Here is a 27,504-nt window from a genome sequence, read left to right on the forward strand (position 1 = left end):
TTAAATGGCCACTACACATATGAAAATAAACGTAACCTCATCAGAGAAATGCAAACTAAAACCACAATGAGATGCTATTACACATCTACCAAATTTAAAGATATAACTATAGCAATTATTGAAGAAAAATAGAGCAACATGAATTTTAATATACTGTAGGTGGAAGTGAAAAAATTTAAATTGCTTTAGAAAATATTTTAATATTATCTAATATATATAACCTTTTGTCTAGCAATTCCAATCCTAGGTTTGTAACTAGAGAAATGTATGCCATATGTACCAGGAGACATAAATAAGAAAGATTGTTCATAAAACCAAAAACAAAATACAGCCAAAATGTCAAGTAACAGTTCTAAATAAATTATTGTATATTTATTCGATGAGCTATTTTAAAGAAAAGAATAAATTACAGCTTGCTATGGATTAGTCCCCCAAAAGTTCATGTATTGGAAACTTAATCTCCATTGTAACAGTATTAAGAGGGTGAGAAATCTGATTATAGTATTTGAAAGGTGGAGCTCGATTAGATTAGACCTGAGGATCTAGTGAATGGATTGATCAATTCATGGAGTAATGAGTTGATGGTTAAATGCATGGACAAGGGCATGGTTCTGATGGCTTTCTAAGATTACTCTCTCTTGCTCAACCCATTCTCACCATGTGATACCTTGGTCACCACGGGATCCTATAGAGAGTTCCCACCAAGAATACCCTCACCAGGTGTGTTCCCTGGACTTTGGACTTCCTAGCCTCCAGAACTGTAAGAAATAAATTTTATTTCTTTACAAATTACCCAGTTTCGGGCATTCTGTTATAAGCAACAGAAACAGACTAATACAGAAAATTGGTACGGAAAAGTGGGGTGTTGCTTACAATGAACACTTGAAAATGTGGAGGCAGCTTTGGAACTGAGTGATGGGCAGAGGCTGGAAGAATTCGGAGGAGCAGTATAGAAAAAGTCTAGATTCTGGTGAGGGCATTGAAGACAAGAAGACCAAGGAAAGTTTAGAAAGTCATAGAGACTGGTTAAGTGGTGGTGACAAGAATGCTGATAGAAATATGGTCAGTAAATGCCATTTTGAGAAGTTCTGAGATGTAAGTAAGAAGCAAGAGAATGGAAGAAAGACCCCAAAGACATTTCAAAGATCTTCAAGCCATCTCCTCCTATCACAAGCCCAGAGGCTTAGGAAGACAGTGGTTTAGGGGAACAAGCCTGAGGTGCCCTCCATGGGCTAACTGCCCAGGGCCACCTTGGAATGCTGCTCCCTGTACCCTAGCTGCTCCTACTGCTCCAGCTGTAGGTAAATTGGCCCCAAGTGCTGCTGAACCCACTGCTTTGGAAGATACAAGCCAGAAACATTGGTGATATCCACATGCTGTTACCTCTGCAGGCTCACAGGATGCCAGAGCTGTGGAGGCATGGGAGCCTCCACCCCAAGTTCAAAGGATGAATGGAAAAGCCTGGGGACTGAGGAAATCTCTCAAGGGGTGGAGTCACTGCAGAAAGCCTTCAGTAGAGCAATGCCAAGAGGAAATATGGGATCAGAGTTGCAGCAGAGAAACCTGCCCAGGGGCCATGGAAGCAGGACCACCACTGAGACCCCAAATTGTAGAGCTACCAACATGCAGTGCCAGCCTGGGAGAGCTGAAGAATGGGTTGAGCCCAGGAAAGTCATAGGAGCAGGGCTGCCCAAGACATTGTAGGCCCAACCCCCACACCAGTGTGCAGAGGATAGCAAACATGGAATCAAGGTAGATTATTTACCAGCTTTAAGATTTAATTCCCGCCCTGCTGAGTTTCAAACATGCAAAAAAGGGGTAGGACCTGTTACCCTTTTCTTTCATCTCACCTCTCCATTTTGGAATGAATTTCTGTCTTACGCCTGTTCCCCTGTTGTATCTTGGAAGTACATAACTTGTTTAATTTCACAGATGACACTTTGGACTTTTGAGCTGAAACAAGTTAAGACTTTGGGGATGGAATGAATGTATTTACATGTGAGAAGAACATAAACTTCGGGGTCAGGGGTGGCATTCTATGGGTTAAATGTGTCCCCCAATATGTGTCTCCCAAAAGACTAATACACAGCTATATAACACAACACAAAAAAGTCTTACAAACATAATACTGGATGAAATGACAAAGACATGGAGACATACTTTAAAGATATACTTTAAAATCCACTTATATTAAGTTCTATAATAGGGAAAACTAAATTATCTAGTCTAAAGAAATGATTACCATTATAGTCAACAAAGTGGTTACCACTGGGAAACTGGAAGGGTTGTGATAAGAAAAAACATGCAGAGGGCTTCTGAGGTGCCAGATATTTTCTAGTTCTTTGAGGTTACAGCATGTTTGACTTATAAACATTTATTAAATTACATATGTGTGTGTTTAATCACTTTTCAGTAAATATGTTATATTTCAGAATCAAAATGTTAAAACAAATATAACTGGAAAAATAACATGCCCATTATTGGAAACAAAAACTACACTAAAATTTCCAAATTAAAAGAGGGAAGGTAATAAGTATTAATCAAAACAAGAGAACTAAAAGAGGAAACAACAATGTAAAATAACTAACACTGAGTAAAATGGAAGAAATATAATCAAGTTTATCATGCATTGTACTATACCTAAATGATCTAAATTCTACATTTAAAAAAGGCATCATATTAAGTTTAAAAAAGGAAAATTTAGTTATATGCTTTTATAAGAAATGTACTTAAAGTAATAATTAAAGGTTGAAAATATAGGGATGGACAAACAGATCTCAAGCAAATTCAAATTTTAAAACAGGAGATTTGTCAATATTTAACAGCTTGTTATTAATAAGTTGGAAAGAAACAAAAAGGATAGAGAGATATTATGCAATGATATAAGATAATGTACAGACTTCTGTTTGTTCTTGCATGATAAATAATTAGAAAACTGCACAAAATATAAAGCAACTGTTTTCAGAAAATAGGTAAGGAAAGACTATGATCCTCAAAAGAAGGGAAACAAATGAAACAAACCCTAAGATTGCCCCCATTTCCATGTCTGGAGGCAGTAGGTAGAATAATTCCCAGAGCTCACAAAGAGCTGGGAACATTACCCATTCTTACCAGAGAACAGAGACCTCTTAACTACACAGAGCATCAAGTAATGTCCTCAGGAGAGTATTGCTTAAATAGAGGACCAAATTAGTCCTAAGCTAAGAGCTGCTCTGAATGTGCACTAACAATGCTTAAAATCAAGCTTTGAAAGGAACAAATTGATTCAAAGCAACTCAACTTCATGTCAGAGCTAAGTCCAAGACTCTAAAGGAGAGTTTCTCAACAGCAGTACTATTGGCAGTTTGAACTGAATTATTCTTTGGTGTGGGGGCTGTCCTTGTGTTGTAGGATGTTTAGCAGCATCCTTGGCCTCTATCACTATGTGCCAGTAGCAATCTCCCATTTGTAACAATCAAAAATGTATCTAGGCATTTCCAAATTATCCCCTGGGGGGAAAACTGTCTCTGGTTGAGAACCACTGCTTTAAAGGAAAACACACACACACACACACACACACACACACTCCAGCACCTAACAACATAAAATTCACAATGTCTGCCATCTAATCAAAAATTACCAGTCATGCAAAGAAACAAGAAAATATAATCCACACAAGAAGACAAATCAATCAAAAGAAGCAAACTGAGTAATGACAAAAATGTTGAAGTTAGCAGACAAGAATGTTAAAAATTGTATTATAAATATATTTATATGCTCCAGAATATAGACAAATGAGGAACATTATGTGGAGATAAATAAAATAAAGTTTTAAAGACTCAAATGGGATCTTACACAGGTAAAACAGTAAATACACCATCTGAAGGAAAAAATGTACTGGTTAGGATTAACAAATATGACACTACAAAAGAAAAGATAAGTGAACTCAAAAATCTTGAAAATATGTCAATAAAAGCTATCCAAAATGAGGCACAGAGAGAGGAAAAATGAACAAAAATGAACAAAGTTTCAACAACCTGTGGGACAACATTAGTCTAATATACATGTAATTGGAGTCCAAGAAAGGATGAAAGGGAAGAAAAAAATATTCAAAGATATATGGCTAAAATGTTCCCAAATTGATAAAAATGACAAACCCACAGGTCCAAGAATATCAACAAATCCCAAATGGACTAACGTGAAGAAAATCAGCTAAAGCATATCATAATCAATTTGTGAAAATCAGCGATAAAAAGGAAATTTTTAACACCAACCATGGCAAGGAGTGAAGAGGAAGACATGTATACAGAGGAACAAAGATAAGAACGACAGCAAGCTTCCTGTCAGAAACTATGCAAGTCAGAAGACAATGGAATGATACCTTTAAAAACTTTTCAACTATACTCTGTGAAAATATTTTTTCAAAAATGAAAATGAGGGCTGGCCTGTGGCTGACTCGGGAGAGTGCAGTGCTGATAGTGCCAAGGCCGTGGGTTCGGATCCCATATAGGGATGGACAGTTTGCTCACTGGGTGAGTGTGGTGCTGACAACACCAAGTCAAGGGTTAAGATCCCCTTACCAGTCATCTTTAAATTTTTTTTTAAATGAAAATGAAATGATTTTTCTCAAAGTCAAAGTGAATTTGTTGCCAGAACACATGCACTACAATAAATATTAAAGAAATTCTTCAGACAAAGGAAAAGGGCACCAAATAGAAATTTGGATTTTCACAGAAGAATGAACTTCATTGCTAAATCCCCAATGTGTAGAACATGCCTGGCACATAGAGAACACAATAAGTATTTATTAAATTTAATAAATGAATGTTTAACATAGAAGTTGGTAAGACCTTTCTAACTAAACCTGCAGACCTTAAAATCCATAAAAGAAAAATAGACATATTTTAATATATAAATTTTAAATCCTTTTATATGATAAAATATACTGTAAACAAACCAATACAAATGATATAAAAGGAAAAGACATCTGTAAGGTGGATGGCAGATAAAGATTTAATGTCTACATCACACAGAAAATTTCCCAAATTGAAAATTTTTTAAAAAATGGGCAAGTAATTGATAAATCAAAGAAAACCAAGTCTAAATCAACAAAATACACATGACAATGTGCCAGATTCATTGGTGGTATATAGGAATTAAAATTACAGTAACAACAAGAGATTATTTTATAGAGATCACATTGGCAGAAATTAAGACCTCTGTTGCTTCTGGACATAAAGGGGAAAGAATGCTCATAACTGGTTGGTGGAAATTTAAAGTACTAGAAAATTCTTGGAAAGCAATCTAACAACATATTTTAAACTCAAGTTATACTTTTTGATGTATTAATTACACATCTGAGAATCAATTTTACAAAAGTAAAATCACCAATATTTTCAGAAATATGTAAAATGAGAGCACAGCATGGTTAATAAAGGTAAAAGAACACTTGAAAAAAAGTGGTTGCCCATCAATAGGTGAATAACTGAATATGTAATGATACATCCACACCATGGAATACTACACAGCTATTAAAAGTATCAGATTTGCAGGGATTCTGAAAATATATGGGTAACTGAGAAATGTAAAATATATAATACATGTCAAACTCAAAAAGAAACAATAACGGCAAACAAAGCACTAGGTTGTATGTGTATGAATAATTATCTGAGTGCAAATAAAAATGTGAAAGGAAAATCACAAGATATCTCATATTGAACACCTGAGAGGGAAGCACTGATGCATCTAGAGGACAAAAAAGGAGGGACCAACCAAAAAAAGGATTTTTAAATAATAATAATGTACTGTAAAAAGGTATTTATGTGAAAATTTATGGAGCTCTTTAAAATAGTACATGTACGTGGGCATGTGTACAAATTAAATAAAAAGATTAAATACAAAGATTTTTAAATTATTATGATTAGTCTCCTTAAAAGAAAAATTTTTTAATGTTTAAATTCTCACAACGTGAGGCTTTTTTGGTAAATGCTCACATATGCAATAAATACTTAAAACTTTTAAGAATACAACAAAGTATTCTTGTTTTGTGCATTTCATTATGACTTCTGATTTAAGATTCACACTATAATGTCAATGTTATATATGATAATGAACAGCAAAATTATAATTAAACTAAAGAATAATCTGTAAAAAAAATTGGGATTGAAGACATCTTAAATGAACAGCTAATGTAAAGAAAGCTAAAATATTTAGTAAGACGAACTTTTAAAAATACGAGCTTACCTCTTTCAAATGTTCTGAATCGGCTTCACTCTGGCCTGTTCCCTCTGCAGAACCCGGGCAAGGAGGTAGGCCCGGGCTGAAGGCCATGAGGTCGGTCTTGGGCGGCCCCTCCCCAGAGCACACCCTCTGCCGCCTCTGCTGCGAGTACGACCAGCTCCCCACCGCGCTGGTACACACCAAAGTGGCCTTCCCAGGTCCGCACGCGACCTCGGTGGGTCGCGCAGAGCACCGCAGCGCCGTGTATAGCAGCAGCGTCAGCACCAACAGGCTGGACACGGCGCAGATGGCGACGATCAGATACACGTTGACATCTACCAGAGTAGCCTCCGGGCCCGGGGCGCCCTCCAACGCCCGAGAGGAGGCTTTCGGCGCCTGGCCGCTCTCCACCAGCGACACCAGCACGGTGGCCGTGGCCGTCAGCGCCGGCTCGCCGTGGTCCTTCACCAGCACCAGCAGGCGCTGAAGCGGAGCGTCCGCCTCGTCCAGGGCGCGCGTCGTGCTGATCTCGCCCGTGTACAGCCCCACGCGGAACGGGCTGCGCGCACCGCCCGCCGCCGGCTGCAGCTCGTACGACAGCCACGCGTTGTAGCCCGAGTCGGCGTCCACCGCGCGCACCTTCGTCACCACGTGGCCCGCGCCCACCGACCGCGGCACCAGCTCGCTCACCGCCCCGCCAGAGCCTCCAGCCCGAGACGCCAGCAGCGCGGGCACATTGTCGTTCTCGTCCAGCACGAACACCTGCAGCGTCACGTTGCTGCCCAGGGGCGGCACGCCAGCGTCGCGCGCGCTCACCTGGAACTGCAGCAGCTCCAGCTCCTCGTGGTCCAGCGGCTGCAGCGCGTACACCTTGCCGCTCTCCGCGTGCACCGACACGTAGCTCGACAGCGCACGCTCGCCCACCCGCCGCTCCACCAGCGAGTAGGACACCAGCGCGTTCTCCTGCGCGTCCGCGTCCCGCGCCGACACCGTGAAGATGTGGCAGCCGGGCGGGTTGTTCTCCTTCACGAACACCGTGTACTCGGGCTGCGCGAACGCCGGCGCGTTGTCGTTCACGTCGGCCACCTCCACGGACACGCTGGCGGTGGCCCACAGCGAAGGCGAGCCCCCATCCCTCGCTGTCACCACCAACTGGTAGTGTGCTGTGCTCTCACGGTCCAAGGCGCTGTCCAGCACCAAAGAATAGTAATTCTTGAAGGTGGACACCAGCTTGAAGGGAACGTGGGGTGTTAATGAGCAGGTGACCTGTCCATTGGCGCCAGAGTCACGGTCCGACACGCTGATCAGGGCGATGACAGCCCTAGGCTGGGTGTCTTCTCTAATGGGGAGTGACAGAGAAGTGATGATAACTTCTGGGGAGTTATCATTTACATCTAATACTTCCACCAAAAGGGTACAATGACCCGCCATTGGAACATTCCCTTTGTCAATTGCCTCCACGGATATTTCATATAATTTCTTTTCTTCGAAATCTAGTTTACCTTTTGTCCTAATTTCTCCACTGTTGGGATTTATGATAAATGCATTTACCACTGCAGGCGATACAGGCCTTCTAAATGAATATGCTATATCTCCATTTATACCATCATCAGGATCTGTGGCATTTAGCTTGATCACTAATGTTCCATTAAATGCGTTCTCTAACACTCTCACTTTATAAATGGATTGGTCGAATTCTGGGGCGTTGTCATTCACATCCAGAATTGTGATCAGCAGCTGAACTGTGCCGGTGAGCTCTGGTTTACCTCCATCACTGGCTGTCAGTAATAAACTATGTTCCTGAATTTCCTCTCTGTCCAATATTTTCCTCAGCACAAGTGACAAAGAAGATGTTTGCTCACGATTGTTTTGTGCATCTAATGCGAAATAATCGTTGGGGTCGAGTCGGTAGGTCAATGCTGAGTTTACTCCAACATCTGCATCCGATGCGCCATCTAGTGGAAATCGAGTTTCCGGAGGTCTAGATTCCGCAACATTTATTCTTTTCTTACTTTCAGGGAAGACGGGCGGGTTGTCATTAATATCTTTAACCTCCACCTCCACATGGAAAACCTGCAGCGGCCTGTCCACGATCACCTCCAGGTGGATGCTGCACTCCGCGCTCCGCCCGCACAGCTCCTCCCGGTCGATCCGAGAATTCACAAACAAAACGCCATTCTGCAGATTTATCTCCAGAAGGTCCTCTCTGCCTTTGGACGCCACCCGGAACAGGCGCGGCACCAGCTCCGCCAGCTCCAGCCCCAGGTCCTGCGCGATGCGGCCCACGAAGGTGCCGTGTTTGGCCTCCTCGGTGACCGAGTAGTGGAGCTGGCCGCTCCCCGCCTCCCAGGCTGCGAGGAGCAGAAGCGAGAACAGCAGGCGCTGGGCTCTTGGGCCTCCACGCCAGGAAAACAGCATGGTACACTCGAAAGGCTTCAGAGTTATCTGTAGTATATAGAATGCCTTACCTCTAACTGCCTCTCAAGGTCCGGTTTTACCATCTCCTAGTGACGTAGGATTCTCAAATTGCCAAATTTTCTGGAGGAAGAAACGGCGGCTCTTTCCTCGCCGAAACGTTCTCAGTGAAGAGCGACACCATGCGCACAAATATGTAAGTGTAAGAATGACTCGGTTCATATTTTCCATTGATGTAGAGTTTTTGTCCTTGCATTTCCTGACTTTTTCACTGCAAATACGTAATTGCACATTAAATGTTAGCTTTTCAGAAACAATAAATCACTGTATTCTGAGCAGCTTTGGATGTTAGTTGACAATTGGTTGATGAGTTCATCTTTCCACCAATTTACTTTTGCATGTGTAAGACTTTCTTGCAGAATTTTCTTTTCTTTTTTTGGGAGTGTGGGGGGCTGCGGGCTGCTGGCCAGTACGGGGATCCGAACCCTCGACCTTAGTGTTACAAGGCGGAGCTCTAACCAACTGACCGCACCAGCCAGCCCTTATGCAGAATTTTAAAAGAAGGACAATATTCGACATTCGTCTTGGAACAATCAATCTCTAGTTCTGCATAGTCATGTAGGTTTTGGTGGGAACGTCCTCTTCTTGTTATATTTTTCACGGCCTCCTCACACATCAGTCACTGATTCCAAATGGAAACATAACTATCGTATAAGAATAAAATGAACGAAGGTAGAAAATATTGGTAAATGATATGCAGTTACCAGATGCTGAATAAGTTTACCAAATTTATAAATTCCTCCCAGAGTAACTGTGAAACATAGATAAAATATAGTATATGAAAGGAAGTGTTCATTCAATGTGTGTATGAGTTTGTATGTAAGTATGTGTATGTGTGTAAACACACAATCATCTAGACCATTTAGACACAACGGTGCTTTAAAGTTTTGGAGTATTTTTGGTATAAAACATGCCAAGAACTAGCATCATATATATTTAATAGAATTTAAATTACTGCCAATAGGTTAAACTTCCCCTTTTCCATCCCCACCTAACTGCATCATCGCTAGGAAAAACTTTACTATAGTTTAAATTGACTCTCATTTTAGCTAGATAAAGAATTTAACACATCTTTAACAAGAGAGAGAGGAAAGGCATCTTACTTTTATTTATTGCTATAACTATCTCTGCCAAGCCAGAGTTCCAGTCCAAATAGCACAGTGAAAAACATAGCATAGCTCCAGAAATTATCTTGCCTGTTCTATGTACAATTCTATAGGAAATGACAGTTGGGTTCATTCCTGTACCTCTGCCCTCCTCTGAAAATTTGGATGGAGTATTTGATCTTCTCCTGTTCTCATCTTCCTCTTCTGCCCCATTCCTTCTACTTTCATAGCTTGAAATGGGAATAATTCCCATTTCTTACAATGGGAATAATTCCCATTTCTTACAAGGGGAATTATTCCCATTTCTTACAATGGGAATAATTCCTTGATTCTTTCCAATTCTTCTTGTCCGTCAGGCCCTACATTACTTCGCTGGTGGATTACTTCCCCATCTAAACTGGACTACACAGTCAACCATTTAAAATATGCCCTTCCAGACACCCTAGAATCACTCACCTACTTATATCACTGCATTCACTTCAGCCTCCAACACACAGTTAACCTAAGAATCCATTTTCTCTATTTTTCCTATTGAACTGCTTGGTATAAAGTTGTTACTTAACCATGATGACTATATTCTCAACAGTTTACTCTCACCTTTGCCTCAGTTGGGTCCTCAAATGAATTCATAGTTAACCCTTTCCTTTTGCCTGCAGAGATTCTGCCATATTCTGTTCCCTCTCTTCTCAGATTCTCAATCTCATCCCCACCACCTGACTTTCAGATGATTTACGCACTGAGAGATAAGTCATCAAACATGAACTCAATGGCTCTCTTCTTATATCATCATTTTTCTTTATTCTATATTTTTCATTCCCTACTTGTTCCAAGGAAAAACTGTCCCCACTGTTAAGAAGAACCATATGCTTTTTAAAAATTAATTATTTTCTATTCACCTCTCTTTCACATTTTTTATCTTCATTCTCTTGCTGTCTGTCTTCTCTTTAGTATCTCCTTCTTTATTTTCTTCTTTTTCTCATACTGCAAAGATACTCAAACATCTCTAACTAAAATATATATACAAAAATGTAAACATGCTACTTCTGGTGGGGGGAAGAACTCTGTTATGTTTACTTCCTTCCCTTTACCTTTAACTTCTAATATTTACTTGACGTATTGCTCCTTAAGTTTTATTTCAGCTGCTTGTTGTCTATCACCCTTATGATTTTAAGCCTACTGTAGTATGTTGTATGCTGGCTCCCCAAAAGATATGCCTACATCTTAACCCCTGGAACCTGTGAATATTACTTTATATGGCAAATGAGGTGAGTAAATTAAGGATCCTTAGAGGAGTTTATCCTGAATTATTCAGGTGTGCCCTACACACACACGTACACTTAAAGAACAAACACACAGAGGAGAAGACATGGAGAAGAGGAGGAGGCAATGTGACTGTGGAGGCAGAGATTGGAGAGGTGCAGCCACAAGCCAAGAAACACCAACAGCCATCAGAAGCCGGAAGAGACCAAGGACAGATTCTCCCCTAGAGCTTCCAGAGGGAGTACGGTCCTGCCAACACCTTCGTTTTGGACTTCTGGTATTCAAAACTGTGAGAGAATTATTTTTTGTTTCCTTATGCCACCTAGTTTTTGGTCATTTGTTACAGCAGTGCCAGGAACCAACACACCTTCTTACCTAAATTCTTTATTTGGAGATATTGCTTTCCATTTTTCAATATCTCTGTTGGTGATTTTATCATTTTATGGATTCATATTTTTTTCTCTAAGAGAATTACTCCCAAATCTACATCTATAATCTCCTCTGAGTTCCAGACCCATATTTCCAATCACAATACAATTCCCCTGGAACTCAAGTGTAACATTTTCTTAAATGTTCATCTCCATTCCTTTTATGGATTCATATTTTTTTCTCTAAGAGAATTACTCCCAAATCTACATCTATAATCTCCTCTGAGTTCCAGACCCATATTTCTAATCACAATACAATTCCCCTGGAACTCAAGTGTAACATTTTCTTAAATGTTCATCTCCATTCCCTCCCTGCACAAACTCAGTTTCTCCAACTGTGTTTTGTATCTTGGTCAATGGAAATCTTACCCTCCCAGCTGACCAAATTTAAAAAGTGAGTGTCAACTTCTACTGCTGTCTTTCTCTTATCATTTGTTTTAATTCATTCATTTTCTGGCTGCTTCTACTTTGCCAATGCCTCTTGTACATGTTTCTTTGGGTCCAATTCTACTGCCATAATTCAAGCCTCCTTTATTTAATACCTAAATTATTATAAAAGATTCTTTACTAACTTTCCTGCCTTCAGAATCTCCCCTGCTCTAAACCTTCAAGTGCACACTTACCAGAGCAAACTTCTTATTTATTCACACTTATCTTTCCATGTGTAATATTTTCCTGTTGAAATGTTATCTATCCTTCAAGGCACTGTTCAATAAAAAATTGCCTAATCTCTGAAGCTTATCCCCACTTCTAAATGGAGGGGATTGCCCAGGCAGTACATTTCAATACCACATATTTATATTAAAATTATTGATTGAATATATGCTATACTCCAGGTCCTAAACTAAAGACAAGTGAGAGAGTAGGCGAAAGGCTGAAAGTACAATGCCTTCACTACAAGGCTCAAGAATATAAGGCTTTATTCCTGGGTTACAGAGAAGCCTCTAGATTTTTTTTGTGAAAGAAAGTTACAAAATGCAAAATGTGCTTTAGAAGATTTATCTGGTAATAGGCACAAAGCAGTAGCATACCATAATGGGTTTGGGATCCTCCAAAACTGTGTTTGAGCCCCTTCTCACTATGTGGCTCAGGTTTTAGGTATCTCATCTGTAATATGGGGATGATAATTATTGTACCTGCATGAAGGGATTCATTTGATAATTAAATTAATGAGATAATGCAATTTAAATCTCAGCACAGGGCCTGGAAAGTAATAGGGATCAGTAAGTATTCATGTATTTTATTGAATCCAAAAATGCCATTACTTGTAATATGCACCATTACTTATGCACCTCCAAGGGGGGAAAAAGGCCAAATAAATTATTATAAACCTTCAATTACTTCAGTTATAAGACACATCTTAATGTAAGTGATGCTTAACTATTTTTAAGTTGAGAAATAATTTTATTATATTTTACGTAAATAAGGATAGTAGAGTAGTCAGTCCCACTTGAAAGAAGGGACTCTGTGTGAACAATCATTTAAAAAATTATTGATCTTAGAATCAAAGACATGTTATTTTTATTATTGTTAAAATATTTGGAATATAGTAGTGTTATAATATATGAATTGTACTGAAATTAGAATGGTCATAACAAAGGCTATTTTAATAGCCTAAGCACATGAGGAACAGTTCAGGTGCCAGTTAATATCTAGACACTCTTTGTACTATTTTTGCAACTTGCCTATAATCCTGAAATTATAACCAAATTAAAAATAAATTTGAGTTGTCAAACTCCAGGCCAGTTTTTAATCTAACATGCTATTATTTTGCAAGGTTAACCATTCATAAATAGTAGAAAAATGAGAGAAAAAAATTTCAAAGTTTGGAGATCTACGGCCTTCATTATATCTTCCTGTTTCTTTCATTAAAGTAATGTTGGTCAAATACGTGAAAGTTTCAAGACTAACAACGATGAAACCATACAAGAGGAAATATTAAATGGTTCAAGGGTAACACTATAAAAGCAATAAACAGAGAGAATGTAGTTATAACCTAAAAGCACATTCTTAAGGAAAACAAATATACTTAAATGATATCAATGACTTACTTCACTGGAAGGATTTAAACAATCTTCTCGAGACTGTGGAAGGCTGGGGCTGAAGGCCATGAGGTCGGTCTTGGGCGGCCCCTCCCCAGAGCACACCCTCTGCCGCCTCTGCTGCGAGTACGACCAGCTCCCCACCGCGCTGGAACACACCAAAGTGGCCTTCCCAGGTCCGCACGCGACCTCGGTGGGTGGCGCAGAGCACCGCAGCGCCGTGTACAGCAGTAGTGTCAGCACCAACAGGCTGGACACGGCGCAGATGGCGACGATCAGGTACACGTTGACATCCACCAGGGTAGCCTCCGGACCCGCGACCCCTGCTGACGCCCGCGATGATGACTTTGGCGCCTGGCCGCTCTCCACCAGCGACACCAGCACAGTGGCCGTGGCCGTCAGCGCCAGCTCGCCGTGGTCCTTCACCAGAACCAGCAGGCGCTGAAGCGGAGCGTCCGCCTCGTCCAGGGCGCGCGTCGTGCTGATCTCGCCCGTGTACAGCCCCACGCGGAACGGGCTGCGCGCACCGCCCGCCGCCGGCTGCAGCTCGTACGACAGCCACGCGTTGTAGCCCGAGTCGGCGTCCACCGCGCGCACCTTCGTCACCACGTGGCCCGCGCCCACCGACCGCGGCACCAGCTCGCTCACCGCCCCGCCAGAGCCTCCAGCCCGAGACGCCAGCAGCGCGGGCACATTGTCGTTCTCGTCCAGCACGAACACCTGCAGCGTCACGTTGCTGCCCAGAGGCGGCACGCCAGCGTCGCGCGCGCTCACCTGGAACTGCAGCAGCTCCAGCTCCTCGTGGTCCAGCGGCTGCAGCGCGTACACCTTGCCGCTCTCCGCGTGCACCGACACGTAGCTCGACAGCGCACGCTCGCCCACCCGCCGCTCCACCAGCGAGTAGGACACCAGCGCGTTCTCCTGCGCGTCCGCGTCCCGCGCCGACACCGTGAAGATGTGGCAGCCGGGCGGGTTGTTCTCCTTCACGAACACCGTGTACTCGGGCTGCGCGAACGCCGGCGCGTTGTCGTTCACGTCGGCCACCTCCACGGACACGCTGGCGGTGGCCCACAGCGAAGGCGAGCCCCCGTCCCGCGCTGTCACCACCAACTGGTAGTGTGCTGTGCTCTCACGGTCCAAGGCGCTGTCAAGTACCAAAGAATAGTAATTCTTGAAGGTGGACACCAACTTGAAGGGGACGTGGGGTGTTAGTGAGCAGGTGACCTGTCCGTTGGCTCCAGAGTCACGATCGGACACGCTGATCAGGGCGATGACGGTGCCCACCTGAGAATCCTCTAGCACGAGGTGTGACAGCGAAGTGACAGTTATCTCAGGGACATTGTCATTCAGGTCCAGAACTTCTACCAGAACCATGCTGTGACCTGCCATGGGAGGAATCCCTTTATCAATGGCATTAACCTGAATTTCATATGCATTATTCTCTTCAAAATCCAGTTTTCCATAAACTCTAATTTCACCCGTGTCTGGATTTATACAAAACATACATTTCTCACTCACTGGCAAAATCATTTTGATTCCATAGGAAATTTCTCTATTCAGTCCTTCGTCTAGATCGGAAGCATTTAGTTGAATCACTTTCGTGTCGTTTTGGACATTTTCAAACAACACTACTTTATAGCCAGGCTTATCAAACTCCGGAGCGTTGTCATTCACATCCAGAACGGTTATGTGGATCTGAACAGATCCTGTTAGTTCCGGTTTACCGCCATCGATAGCCATCAGCAATAAATTAAGTTCTGACGTTTCTTCTCTATCCAATAACTTCCGAAGAACTAATCCAGGTGATACACTTTTATCTTTTTTCGTTATTGTTTTAAGTACAAAGTGCTCGTTCAGACTTAACACATATGTCAGAAGAGAGTTTATGCCCATATCCGCATCAGAAGCGCCCTCTAGAGGAAAATGAGAGTCCAGAGGCGCAGATTCAGAAATTAATACCTTTTGTTCTCTTTCTCTGAACACCGGCGGGTTGTCGTTAACGTCCTTCACCTCCACCTCCACATGGAAAACCTGCAGCGGCCTGTCCACGATCACCTCCAGGTGGATGCTGCACTCCGCGCTCCGCCCGCACAGCTCCTCCCGGTCGATCCGAGAATTCACAAACAAAACGCCATTCTGCAGATTTACCTCCAGAAGGTCCTCTCTGCCTTTGGACGCCACCCGGAACCGGCGCGGCACCAGCTCCGCCAGCTCCAGCCCCAGGTCCTGCGCGATGCGGCCCACGAAGGTGCCGTGTTTGGCCTCCTCGGGGACCGAGTAGTGGATCTGGCCGCTCCCCGCCTCCCAGGCTGCGAGGAGCAGAAGCGAGAGCAGCAGAGGGCGGGATCCCGGACCTCCTTGCCAGATAAACACCATCGCAGATAAGGAAGCCCTCTGAAGTGGGACTGCCACTTTTAAGGGAGCACTCGCATGAGATCTTTTATGGGCAGTCTCCCTTTTCTGTAAGCACGTATTTAGTGAAATTTTTCCAGCAATCTGGTCAATATGGAGTTGATCCTTGTCTGTGAATGGTTGGAATACCGAGACAAAATTTTCCTTTTTCACCTTTTGAGTGTACAGCGACATCATGTGACTGATTATGTAAGTACAAGAAAGATCCTGAGGTTCTTTTCGATTTGGCCGCTTCCGGGGTCACCCTAAATTCTACGTTTCGACTTTTGGATATTTTCACAGATCATTTGTAAATCCCTATTTATATAATATATATGATATTAGTAAAAAGGCACAAATTATTTTATTATTCTGTAGTTTTAAAAATATTCTGCTTCGAGGTTTATCATAAAAGAATGTTTGAAATACAGTATGTTAGAGGCTACTCTTTAGCTATCATGGAGAATTATATAATGAATAGTATACATCAGCCCTGCCTTTATATGGCTTACAATTCACACTGTTGTAATGACTTTCACCCCTCTCAATCATTCCATTGTTAGCCTTTGGGAGAAAGTCAAGAATTCTGTCCTTTAGTAAAGAAAAAGAAACTAAAATATCTCTATCAACTAAGTAATATTTCATTTATATAGATTGTTTTATTCAAATACCTGGTAAATATTAAAGTTCATCATAAATATGAAAGACGTCTTATTTTATTTTATTTTTTTTTTGTTCCTTGATGCTTAAAATGTGATGACTTTTCATACAATTGCTCTCATTCCCATAACATGCTAACCCACAGTTCAGGTACAGATTCTGGACAGTTTTGCTCTAGGAGACATAAAGCATTTTTATGTGAAATGTTGAGTAGATGCCTCCAAATTTCACGATATACTAAGGTGGCAATAGAGCACTACTATGCAAAAAATCTCTTGAAGTGTTTTGGAGCCTAACACCATTGACTAAAGTCAAAAGAATACAAACTTAATACTGACCTTTTGGTTTTCCTCTAAGCCTTTCCCTACAGGTAAGGAGCTACTCATAAAATGTTTCTCTTCAGAGAATCAGAAAGGTGACTATGATGTAAGGGAGAATCAAAAGACTTTTCATGATTTTATTCATTAATTTGAGACTATCTTTAAGGGAAGACAAAACACAGATAAGATCCTACAGCTCATTGTGGACAAGAAAATATAAATTTACAAGTTCATTGACATTCAGGTCAAAATCTTTAAACCAATAAGTTGTTGCCATTCCTTTTACATGCAATAATTAAGGGAACTGAGATGTGAAATCTTTACATAACCAGAAAGGAATAACCAACAATGGCTCTACAAGTATAAGATAACTTAAGTCAACTATAAAACTGGCTCTTAATCAAAAACACATTGAATTTTGATGCTGTCAGACTAATTATTTAAATTGTCTAATATCACCATAAAGTTTATTTCCCATTTTTCATTTCCAAAAAATGGTAAATGTACCATAATTGCTAAAGAACGTTAATGGAAAAATAGTGTGTTATGTGGTCCTCACACACCATTAGGCATAATTAAATTATTAAGCAGAGAAGAACATCTAAGTTTAGCTTAATACTTAAACTGAATTAGAAAATAATTTGAAATACAATTTTACACCAAGGAATGTAATCCTGATATCAAGAATAAGTATAAGAGACACTGAATTTCTAGAAATTAGTCCGGGTAATCTGTAATTATCTAAAATATGCATTGGTTATTTATGTAACATGAAAATAATGACTTGTGAAATTTTAACCTGTACTCAAAATACTCCAATATCTTTTAAAATTAGGTTTGAGTGACCTTGAGTTATTCCAAGAACTTCATTTTGAGATGGGTAGTAATGTATACCCTATCTAATATTCACATTTATTATATTTACAAAGTTGTTTAAAAGATATGATAGTTTAATCACTTTTGAGTCTGAGATGTTATATTTTGTATCTTGTTTCCAACTTTTGAATATTTTAATAAAGGTTTTTAGCCAATTAATATTAAGGTACAGAAGTTCTTGACCTGAGGTCCAAGAATCAACTTCAGCACAGGCTCCTCAAATATTGTGCCAAATAGTATGGTGTGTAACTTTTAGGGGGAAATGGCCATGTATGACTGTAAAAGGGGTCTGTTATTCCTCTACTCTACATGTAGCTAAGAATCACTGAATTAGAAGAATGACATAGAGGTAAATGATCCTTCTAGAATCTTCAGATGTGATTATACCATATGCAAAGAAAATTTCACAAACATAAGAAATAACATATTTAAAGACAGTAGTTAAAATGTGAGATGAATGAAACTGATAATTGTTAATAGGCACTCAAGTTAATAGAGTTAACTTTTTCCTTTCTAATTGATCTGAAAAACTTAAGGAAAATGCCAAGTGACATATATTACAGATATTATAGGCATATATGCATGCTTTAGCAAGTTTGCCTGACTTGAGCAAATAATTTGAATAGTTTTATTTGCTTAGTTTACTGTGGAAGCATAAATCAAGCAGTTTTGTTTCAGTATGTAATAGACGATAAATCTCTTGCTATTTCATGGAAGAAAGAATGGACAGAATTTTAGTTATGTTATTTCAATGAAAGCAGCATGTTAGAATGCAAGCCTGGAATTTTTCTTCAAATAATATGAAAAGCGGTTTTCATATTATTTACCAGCAGTAAAGGCAAAAGTATAGATTATTTAATGTATAATAAATTTTGTTAAGTGGTTAACGCTGTAGAAAAAGAAAAATTGCTACTGAGCAAATCTGTGATACAAGCTTGAAGTTGATACAATCTTGAAGTTTCAAAAGCCAATTGTTCTAATAATGTGAAAATACCAAAGAAAAACACTGTTAAAAGACAAAGATAAACAAATTTAAATAATCTACAGTAATTATCAACCTCGCTAAGAATTAGAGATGAAATAGTATGGGTAGATGAATGAAAAATGGTAATTATTTCAACTTAAGTGATAAAAGAAGTCATTCTGGAATCTTCTTTTAACATTCTAAGTAAACAGAGAAACAGGACATTTATTGGCTAAGGAAACCTGATTCTTCATTTGATTAAAACACTGGATAAGTATATAATTGGGCATTCCACTAACATTTTTCTTTAAAACAATATTCAAAATAGAGAGTATTCATAAAAATGTCCTTGAAAAAAACTAGATCTTTAAAGCTTTAAGAAAGACTACCTGAATAGGTGGAATCTGTAAAAAGCTCACCTGTCCAGGGTGATTTGATCCTGCCTCCTGCCTTTCTCCTTCGTCTTCTCTATTCAGACCTGGAGGAAGACTAGGGCTGAAGGCCATGAGGTCGGTCTTGGGCGGCCCCTCCCCAGAGGACACTCTCTCCCGCCTCTGCTGCGAGTACGACCAGCTCCCCACCGCGCTCGAACACACCAAAGTGGCCTTCCCAGGCTTACACGCGACCTCGGTGGGTGACGTCGAGCACCGAAATGCCGTGTACAGTAGCAGCGTCAGCACCAACAGGCTGGACACGGCGCAGATGGCGATGATCAGATACACGTTGACATCTACCAAGTCCACCTTTGGGCCCGCGGCTCCCGCCGACGCCCGCGATGAGGCCTTCGGCGCCTGGCCGCTCTCCACCAGCGACACCAGCACGGTGGCCGTGGCCGTCAGCGCCGGCTCGCCGTGGTCCTTCACCAGCACCAGCAGGCGCTGAAGCGGAGCGTCCGCCTCGTCCAGGGCGCGCGTCGTGCTGATCTCGCCCGTGTACAGCCCCACGCGGAACGGGCTGCGCGCACCGCCCGCCGCCGGCTGCAGCTCGTACGACAGCCACGCGTTGTAGCCCGAGTCGGCGTCCACCGCGCGCACCTTCGTCACCACGTGGCCCGCGCCCACCGACCGCGGCACCAGCTCGCTCACCGCCCCGCCAGAGCCTCCAGCCCGAGACGCCAGCAGCGCGGGCACATTGTCGTTCTCGTCCAGCACGAACACCTGCAGCGTCACGTTGCTGCCCAGAGGCGGCACGCCAGCGTCGCGCGCGCTCACCTGGAACTGCAGCAGCTCCAGCTCCTCGTGGTCCAGCGGCTGCAGCGCGTACACCTTGCCGCTCTCCGCGTGCACCGACACGTAGCTCGACAGCGCACGCTCGCCCACCCGCCGCTCCACCAGCGAGTAGGACACCAGCGCGTTCTCCTGCGCGTCCGCGTCCCGCGCCGACACCGTGAAGATGTGGCAGCCGGGCGGGTTGTTCTCCTTCACGAACACCGTGTACTCGGGCTGCGCGAACGCCGGCGCGTTGTCGTTCACGTCGGCCACCTCCACGGACACGCTGGCGGTGGCCCACAGCGAAGGCGAGCCCCCGTCCCGCGCTGTCACCACCAACTCATAGGCAGACACACTCTCGCGGTCCAGGGTGCTGTCCAGTACCAGTGAATAGTAGTTTTTGTAGGTAGACACAATCTTAAAGGGGACATGGGGCGTCAGAGAGCATGTCACCTGTCCATTGACACCAGAGTCGGGGTCGGATACGCTGATCAGCGCAATGACAGTGCTAGGCTGAGTGTTCTCTCGTACTGGAAGGGACAGGGAAGTCACAGTGACTTCAGGGGAGTTATCATTGGTATCTAAGATTTCTACCCAGACTGTACAGTGGCCTGCCATTGGGGGATTCCCCTTATCTGTGGCCTGTACTTCAATTTCATAAAACTTGTTTTCTTCATAATCTAAAGTTCCATTGACCCTCACTTCTCCATGATTTTTATCTAGTGTAAATAAAGATCTTCTATTGGGCTTAATTGATATTAAAGAGTATGTTACCTCGCCGTTGACTCCTTCATCTCGATCTGTCGCGTTTAACCTTATCACAAGAGTTCCTTTATCAGCGTTTTCTATCAATCTCACTTTGTATTCTGATTGATCAAACTCCGGATCATTGTCGTTAACATCCAAGATGCGGACTAACAGTTGAACGGTGCCGGTGAGGTCGGGTTTCCCCCCGTCTGTAGCCGTCAGTAGCAAATTAAGTTCCGGAGTTTTCTCTCTGTCCAGAGACTTCTTTAATATAAGTGACAGTTTTTTAGTCTGCTTATTATTTGTTGATGATTCTAAAGAAAAAAAATCATTTTGACTTAGTCTGTAGGTCAATAGAGCATTCTCTCCAATATCCGCATCAGAAGCTCCCTCTAGCGGAAAACGCGAGTCCACTTGCTTAGATTCAGAAATCAGCAGCCTTTGTTCTCTGAGAGAGAACACCGGCGGGTTGTCGTTAACGTCCTTCACCTCCACCTCCACATGGAAAACCTGCAGCGGCCTGTCCACGATCACCTCCAGGTGGATGCTGCACTCCGCGCTCCGCCCGCACAGCTCCTCCCGGTCGATCCGAGAATTCACAAACAAAACGCCATTCTGCAGATTTACCTCCAGAAGGTCCTCTCTGCCTTTGGACGCCACCCGGAACCGGCGCGGCACCAGCTCCGCCAGCTCCAGCCCCAGGTCCTGCGCGATGCGGCCCACGAAGGTGCCGTGTTTGGCCTCCTCGGGGACCGAGTAGTGGATCTGGCCGCTCCCTGCCTCCCAGGCTGCGAGGAGCAGAAGCGAGAACAGTAGTGTTGGAGCGCCCAATCCCTTTCTCTGAAAACTGAACATCTCACAGAAAATTGGTTTCCAAAATGAGATTCTATACATTTAAAGTACCAGATTCTTCCGTTTTAGGTTTAAAATCTTGCTGAATTTTTGAGACATTTCCAAGGATCCTTTAACAGCGACATCCGGCATGATGACGTCGTTTTGTGTGGGGAGTGCCTGACTCTTCAGACCAACGTATGAATGAATTCTTTCCATCAAGTAAAGAGCGACACCTTGTGCCTAAAATTGTGAGTAATGTGCGCCATATCCACCACCATAGAATTTCACGTATTTTGTTATGTTTTTCTCTTAATAATCTTTCCAAAGTGCTTATTTATGGAACACTCAGATTTTAAGTCATATCGAAACTCAATATATGTGGAAATGGCACTTTATTTCTTGATTGGTATCTAATTTAAATTGTTGTTTCTATGTTTGATTTAGGGTTATAAAATTATTCTTTTTACCTATTGAAAGGCGTACAGAGAAAGACTTCAATTCTTTAGGTAGCCTTATTTAAAAAAACTAGGGTTAAACATTTCCTGAAGGCATTGTTCCTCATATAAAAATATTATCATATTTGAGTTGTTTTACTTCCAGTTTCCCTTGTTACTTTGGCTCCTGAGAAACTCAAAGAAAAACCTGAAGTTTAATAATAATTCTTTATTCTTTAGTCTTTATGTTCTGCATACTATGTTCTTACCTATGTGGACTTGCCTCCCTGTGTCTATTTTCTTAAGTTCTGATTCTTCATTGTTATTTACATTTAATGGTATTCTTGTTACAAGTGATTTTTGTATCCATTGCAGAACAATAAGAAAATATTAAGATAATCAATGATATATTTTCAGATTTGGTAGTATAAAACAGAATTCACAAGAGAAAAGTCAACTGATCTAGATGAATTGTATATTTGACATATATGATTTCTCACATGTCACACTGCTAATAGTATAATAAATTAAAATGTTGCTTTACATGAAGGAGTCAATGATATGATAGTAGTATTTTTCTACCATAGAATGAATTTCAGTATATTCAGTGAAATAAATAAAACCACGTGAGAATTTCTGTGACATGTTGTTACTTCCAAGTCACCAACATTTGTTTCCTTAATCCAATCAAGATATATTCATGAAAATACTTTGTTTCTTCTTCAAAGAATTTGGGGTTGAGATCATAAGTTCATCCAAAATAAGGAAAGTGAATTTTTAATTATATCTCTTCGAATTGCCTTATACTGTATCTAAAACAGAAAATAGCACTGGCTGGTTAGCTGAGTTGGTTACAGCAGTGGTGATGATAACACCAAGGTCAAGGGTTCAGATGCCCATGCCAACCAGTCACCAAAACAAACAAAATAAATAATAATAATAATAATAATAATAATAATAATAAATCAAACAACTCAACTAAATGTCAAATGACCATAGTCCACCAAAACAAACAAAATAATAATAAATAATAATAATAATAATAATAATAAATCAAACAACTCAACTAAATGTCAAATGACCATAGTGTTTGTGGAAATGGAATTTCATAGAATAGTAAGTGAAAAGCAGGAATTGTTGATGTGAATTTTCATTGCCTGAAGTAGTAATTTGGTTATTTTGTTGTTCTCTTTTTATATACCCTTAAGATTTAAAGGGAAGAAAAGAAGATGCAACAGAAATTTAGAGTAGAAAGTGACCCAGAATAAATATCACTCTGGCTTGTATATTTTGTCATATAGTTTTGATGGTTTATCCTCAATCTAAAAATATTGTAAGGGCATATTTTAAAATTACCATCATATTTGTATGTTGTTATTTTTCTTTATGTTGACTTTTTAAATATGAATATATTCTATTACTAATTTGAGATTTTGTTCTACGTTTTTCAAATTTACTATTTTTCCAATATTATCATAACACTAGAACTCTTAAGTAAATGCAAAATTCTATATTTAAAAACTGAAGGAGACATATAAATTTTTATGACACTGAATTCTATTATGCATCAGTAAAATAATCAATCATATGGGCCTCTAATCAAAATATTACATTAGACCAGACAATAGTAGACTTAACATGACGTTTGAAGCATGTCAGATTTATTTGGGACAGAGGAAACAACAAATCTCCAACAACCTCATTATGGGAATTGGGGATTGAGATGTTATATGCAATGTGGAGTCTTCCAAAATAAAGAAATGAGCATGAGAAAGTTTACCCAGGAAAGATGATGTTATCACATATTTGGATTAAAACCAGACATTAAATTAGGTATTAATTTCCAATAATGCAGTATTTTGTGAATATGTAAAGTGATGCTGGACCAACACTAACTCATAAAAGAGTTTGATATAGTATATGAATCAGTGACTCGTCTTTTGCATTTTGACTATAATATTTCAGATGATATTGGGTACATTCAGGGTGGTATGGCTGTAGACTGACTGTGATATTTCAGATGTCACTAGCCTCTAGAGAAGATCTTTGGGGATTGGCCTAATATCTGGCTATAAGGTAATGCCAAGAAGTTATATCAGTATCATTGTTCACACTGATTTTGTAAAATTAATTTAAGACTGAGGAACTTTGTTTCTGATCTTTACTCAATCAATCTGGTTAGCCTTACATTCTACCTCTATGTCCTGCCAGTTATATGTTAGAGTGCATGGTTTAATGTTCAAATAGTCCACATCATCCACTAATATTCCATAATAGATCTAGTGCTATTATTTCTTGAAAACATAAAACACAGAAATAAATTTTGAAACCATTATTCTCAGAGTCCCAGGAGTTTCTCCAAAATTAATAATTAGAAGAACACTACCCAACCATTGTATTAACTAAATTATAGGATTTATTCAGTGATGCTAATTCTGCTCTTTCATTGCTTATTCAAATAAATAGTTATTTGATCACAAATCATTTGTCCAGTTGGCACAAGCCTCTCAGACATCACAAAGACTGAAAAAGACTGAATCCTGGTAGATCTACACATGTCTAAAATTTTTCATGAGATATCTATGCCTTTAAAGCTGCTATTGAAGTATGCAGTATTGTGAACATTTCTCGGATCCTTTGGCCTGAAATCATCATATTATTACTTACAGTTGTCCAAAATGCTACCTTATTCATGACAAGGGAAGAATGAAGTCATTTTTGTATGTGGCACTTGGCTTTGGTGTTCTGTAAAAATATTGGAAACCACGACTTCCAAAAAACTGATCCATAGTTCTTATAAGGCAACTCTTAATTATTTACTGGTTGAATAATGTAAATACCTATCTAAATGTGGCATTAATTAAAACAAATGATGGTGATCATGAACTCATCTATGAAAAAAAATCACTTAACATAAAATATCTTAATGGCCATCTCAGTTATGACCTTGTACAAAATTAATGATGAAGATAATCATGAAGTATTTTTCTAAGCAAAATAAAAAAGAGAATTCACCTGTAAACAGCTTGTGCTTGATTTTCCTAGTCAGAACTATGCTTGAGCTGAGAAAAAAAATCACCAAAAAAAAAAAAAAAAAAAAACCTCTACATTACAGCGAATAAAAGAATGGCTCTATAATCTGAAAGATATGCATTTGAACATCATTTCCATCATGTACCAGTTGACTGGCAATGTACAAGATAGAAAAATATCTCAACATCTCTTATCTTGTTTTTAAATTTTGGATAGTCATATGTACCTTACAAATTGATGTCAGGATTAAATATATATCTTAAACCCTTTGTACCATGTCTAGCAAATAGAAATAGCTCAAACCATGGTAGTTCATTATAGTTATTGACCAATGTTTGCTCTTATTCTAAAACTATGGATGAAGAGTATTCCAGCAGCTTAAATTAGGGCATGGGGCATGGGGCATGGCTTTTCTTTTTCTGAAGATTTTCCTAATGTTCATCTTAATGAAAATCATCCCAGGGCCGACCCGTGGCTCACTCGGGAGAGTGCGGTGCTGATAACACCAAGGCCACGGGTTCGGATCCCATATAGGGATGGCCGGTTAGCTCACTGGGTGAGCATGGTGCTGACAACACCAAGTCAAGGGTTAAGATCCCCTTACCGGTCATCTTTAAAAAAAAAGAAAAGAAAATCATCCCAGGAGTCATCTTTCTAGGTAGGAAATAGCCACTAATGCCGTTTCAGCGTATCTATTAACTTTACCCTATCTATAATACGGTTGTCCTCCCACATGTAAGTGCAGTGTATATAATTTATTTCTACACACAGTAGAATGTTAAAGATTATCTCATTTGTAATTAGTGCCAAAGAGAACAAATTAACCTTCCACATTATTTCATATGCATCTCTACAGCTCTAAATACAAGATTTCTGGAATCTCTTTAAAGAAAACAACTCATATAAATGTGGTGTTGAGATAAAAAATATTTTGCATCAAATGTATCTAGAGCATACAAAGTGAAATTCTGAGGTGTGATCAACACCATGATTGTCAGGTGAAAGTGCCTTTATTGATATTCCATGATTCTTATGCTTAAGTTATTTAATTTTGAAGACCATGCAGCTTGGCAAACATACGCAATGGCACCACACTTCACCATATATGGAAAGACTCTCTTAAACTCAAAGGACAAAGAATTTACCTGCCCTAAAATATTTCCATAAGCCTCATTAAAGTTACCAAAAATGGAAGAAAAAATGAATGTGATCAATGCTCAAATAAATCTTTCGAGAAAGTAGAAAAATGCAATAAATAAAACTGGACGGGAGTAAAAAGAGTTTAACAGGCAATTAAGCAGAAGTGACATTATGTTAGAAAATAAAGAACAAAATTGTTGTTATCTGAAGGAGTTGAAGACTATGAAGAAAATGAGCTTGAAATTATAACTGGATTAAAGACAAAAAACAAAAAAAAAAAGAAGAAGAAGAAGAAAAGAAAATTACCTCCAAAGGCAAGGCTCAAACTTCACCCACTGCAACCATAATCTCAAAATAGCATGACATTGATGATAAAGAAACAAAATTGTTTATAAAATGAAACCTGCCTCAAGCCTGCCCATACCCCTTAGTGACAGATAAACTTATAGATTATAGGAAAGTGAAATTTTAAGTATGTTTTAAACTCAAATAAATTATGAAGTTAAATATTATTTCAGTAATTTTGAATACATAAACATAATAATGAGTGGAGTACACCAATTAGACTAAGAAAAGGATAGAAAGAATGAACTTGCTGCAAAATTGAGAAGTAGATTTGAGCCTTGACCATGTGCCACATATCCCATCATGATCCTGGTCTCCTTCCTGGCAGACTTAACTTTCCTCATTTACAAGAAACTTTGGCTCAATCTATTACATTATTACTATTTTCATCATCATCATTATTATTATTGCACCCAAAGTATATTCCTAAAGAATATTCATGATGATATAGTGAAAACTGATAAAGATGGCAAGACTTCCAGTGTGCTTTAAATAAACCATCTCAGAAAAAGAGACAAACAAACAAGTAAATAAAGCAATAAACTTACAGTAATAAACTGGTAAACTACTACGTGAGTGACATTAACGGGCATAAAATACATCTCCAGATTATTGTACTTACATTCTCAAAAATCTCTTGTTGGGCTCCACTGTCTCCAGACCCCGAACTGGGAGGAACACAAGGGCTAAAAGCCATGAGGTCGGCCTTGGGCGGTCCCTCCCCAGAGCACACTCTCTGCCGCCTCTGCTGCGAGTACGACCAGCTCCCCACCGCGCTGGAACACACCAGCGTGGCCTTCCCAGGTCCGCACGCGACCTCGGTGGGGGGCGCCGAGCACCGAAATGCCGTGTATAGCAGCAGTGTCAGCACCAACAGGCTGGACACCGCGCAGATGGCGATGATCAGATACACGTTGACATCTACCAGGGCAGCCTCTGGGCCTACTATACCAGCTGATGCCTGCGACGACGCCTTCGGCGCCTGGCCGCTCTCCACCAGCGACACCAGCACGGTGGCCGTGGCCGTCAGCGCCGGCTCGCCG

At 40.6% G+C, this 27,504-nt stretch overlaps 3 protein-coding genes across 3 annotated transcripts in view; all 3 read right to left on the reverse strand.

Annotated features, from left to right (window-relative positions):
- Positions 1-8,669, reverse strand: part of LOC103601465 — a 54,666-nt gene extending 45,997 nt beyond the window's left edge. The window contains exon 1 of the mRNA XM_008585877.1: positions 6,223-8,669. Coding sequence (XP_008584099.1) covers positions 6,223-8,616 — 2,394 coding nt within the window. The 5' untranslated portion in view covers positions 8,617-8,669. The remainder of the gene's footprint in view (positions 1-6,222) is intronic.
- A 4,811-nt stretch (positions 8,670-13,480) lies between these two features.
- Positions 13,481-16,042, reverse strand: LOC103601334 (protocadherin alpha-12). The gene has a single exon (XM_008585736.1). The coding sequence runs from the start codon at positions 15,883-15,885 to the stop codon at positions 13,507-13,509; it is 2,379 nt and encodes a 792-aa protein (XP_008583958.1). The 5' UTR covers positions 15,886-16,042; the 3' UTR covers positions 13,481-13,506.
- Positions 16,043-19,079: 3,037 nt separating this feature from the next.
- Positions 19,080-27,504, reverse strand: part of LOC103601475 (protocadherin alpha-11-like) — a 17,067-nt gene continuing 8,642 nt past the window's right edge. Inside the window, exons 4-5 of the mRNA XM_008585890.1 lie at positions 27,084-27,452; positions 19,080-21,530 (exon numbers count right to left, since the gene is read on the reverse strand). Coding sequence (XP_008584112.1) covers positions 19,080-21,530; positions 27,084-27,452 — 2,820 coding nt within the window. The remainder of the gene's footprint in view (positions 21,531-27,083; positions 27,453-27,504) is intronic.

This window comes from Galeopterus variegatus, unplaced genomic scaffold (assembly GCF_000696425.1).
Source record: "Galeopterus variegatus unplaced genomic scaffold, G_variegatus-3.0.2 Scaffold107, whole genome shotgun sequence".
In the NCBI taxonomy this organism is placed as follows: Eukaryota; Metazoa; Chordata; class Mammalia; order Dermoptera; family Cynocephalidae; genus Galeopterus; species Galeopterus variegatus.

Excerpts from the sequence above, each read along its gene's own strand:
- LOC103601334 (XM_008585736.1), bottom strand. The coding sequence starts at position 15,885 with ATGGTGTTTATCTGGCAAGGAGGTCCGGGATCCCGCCCTCTGCTGCTC.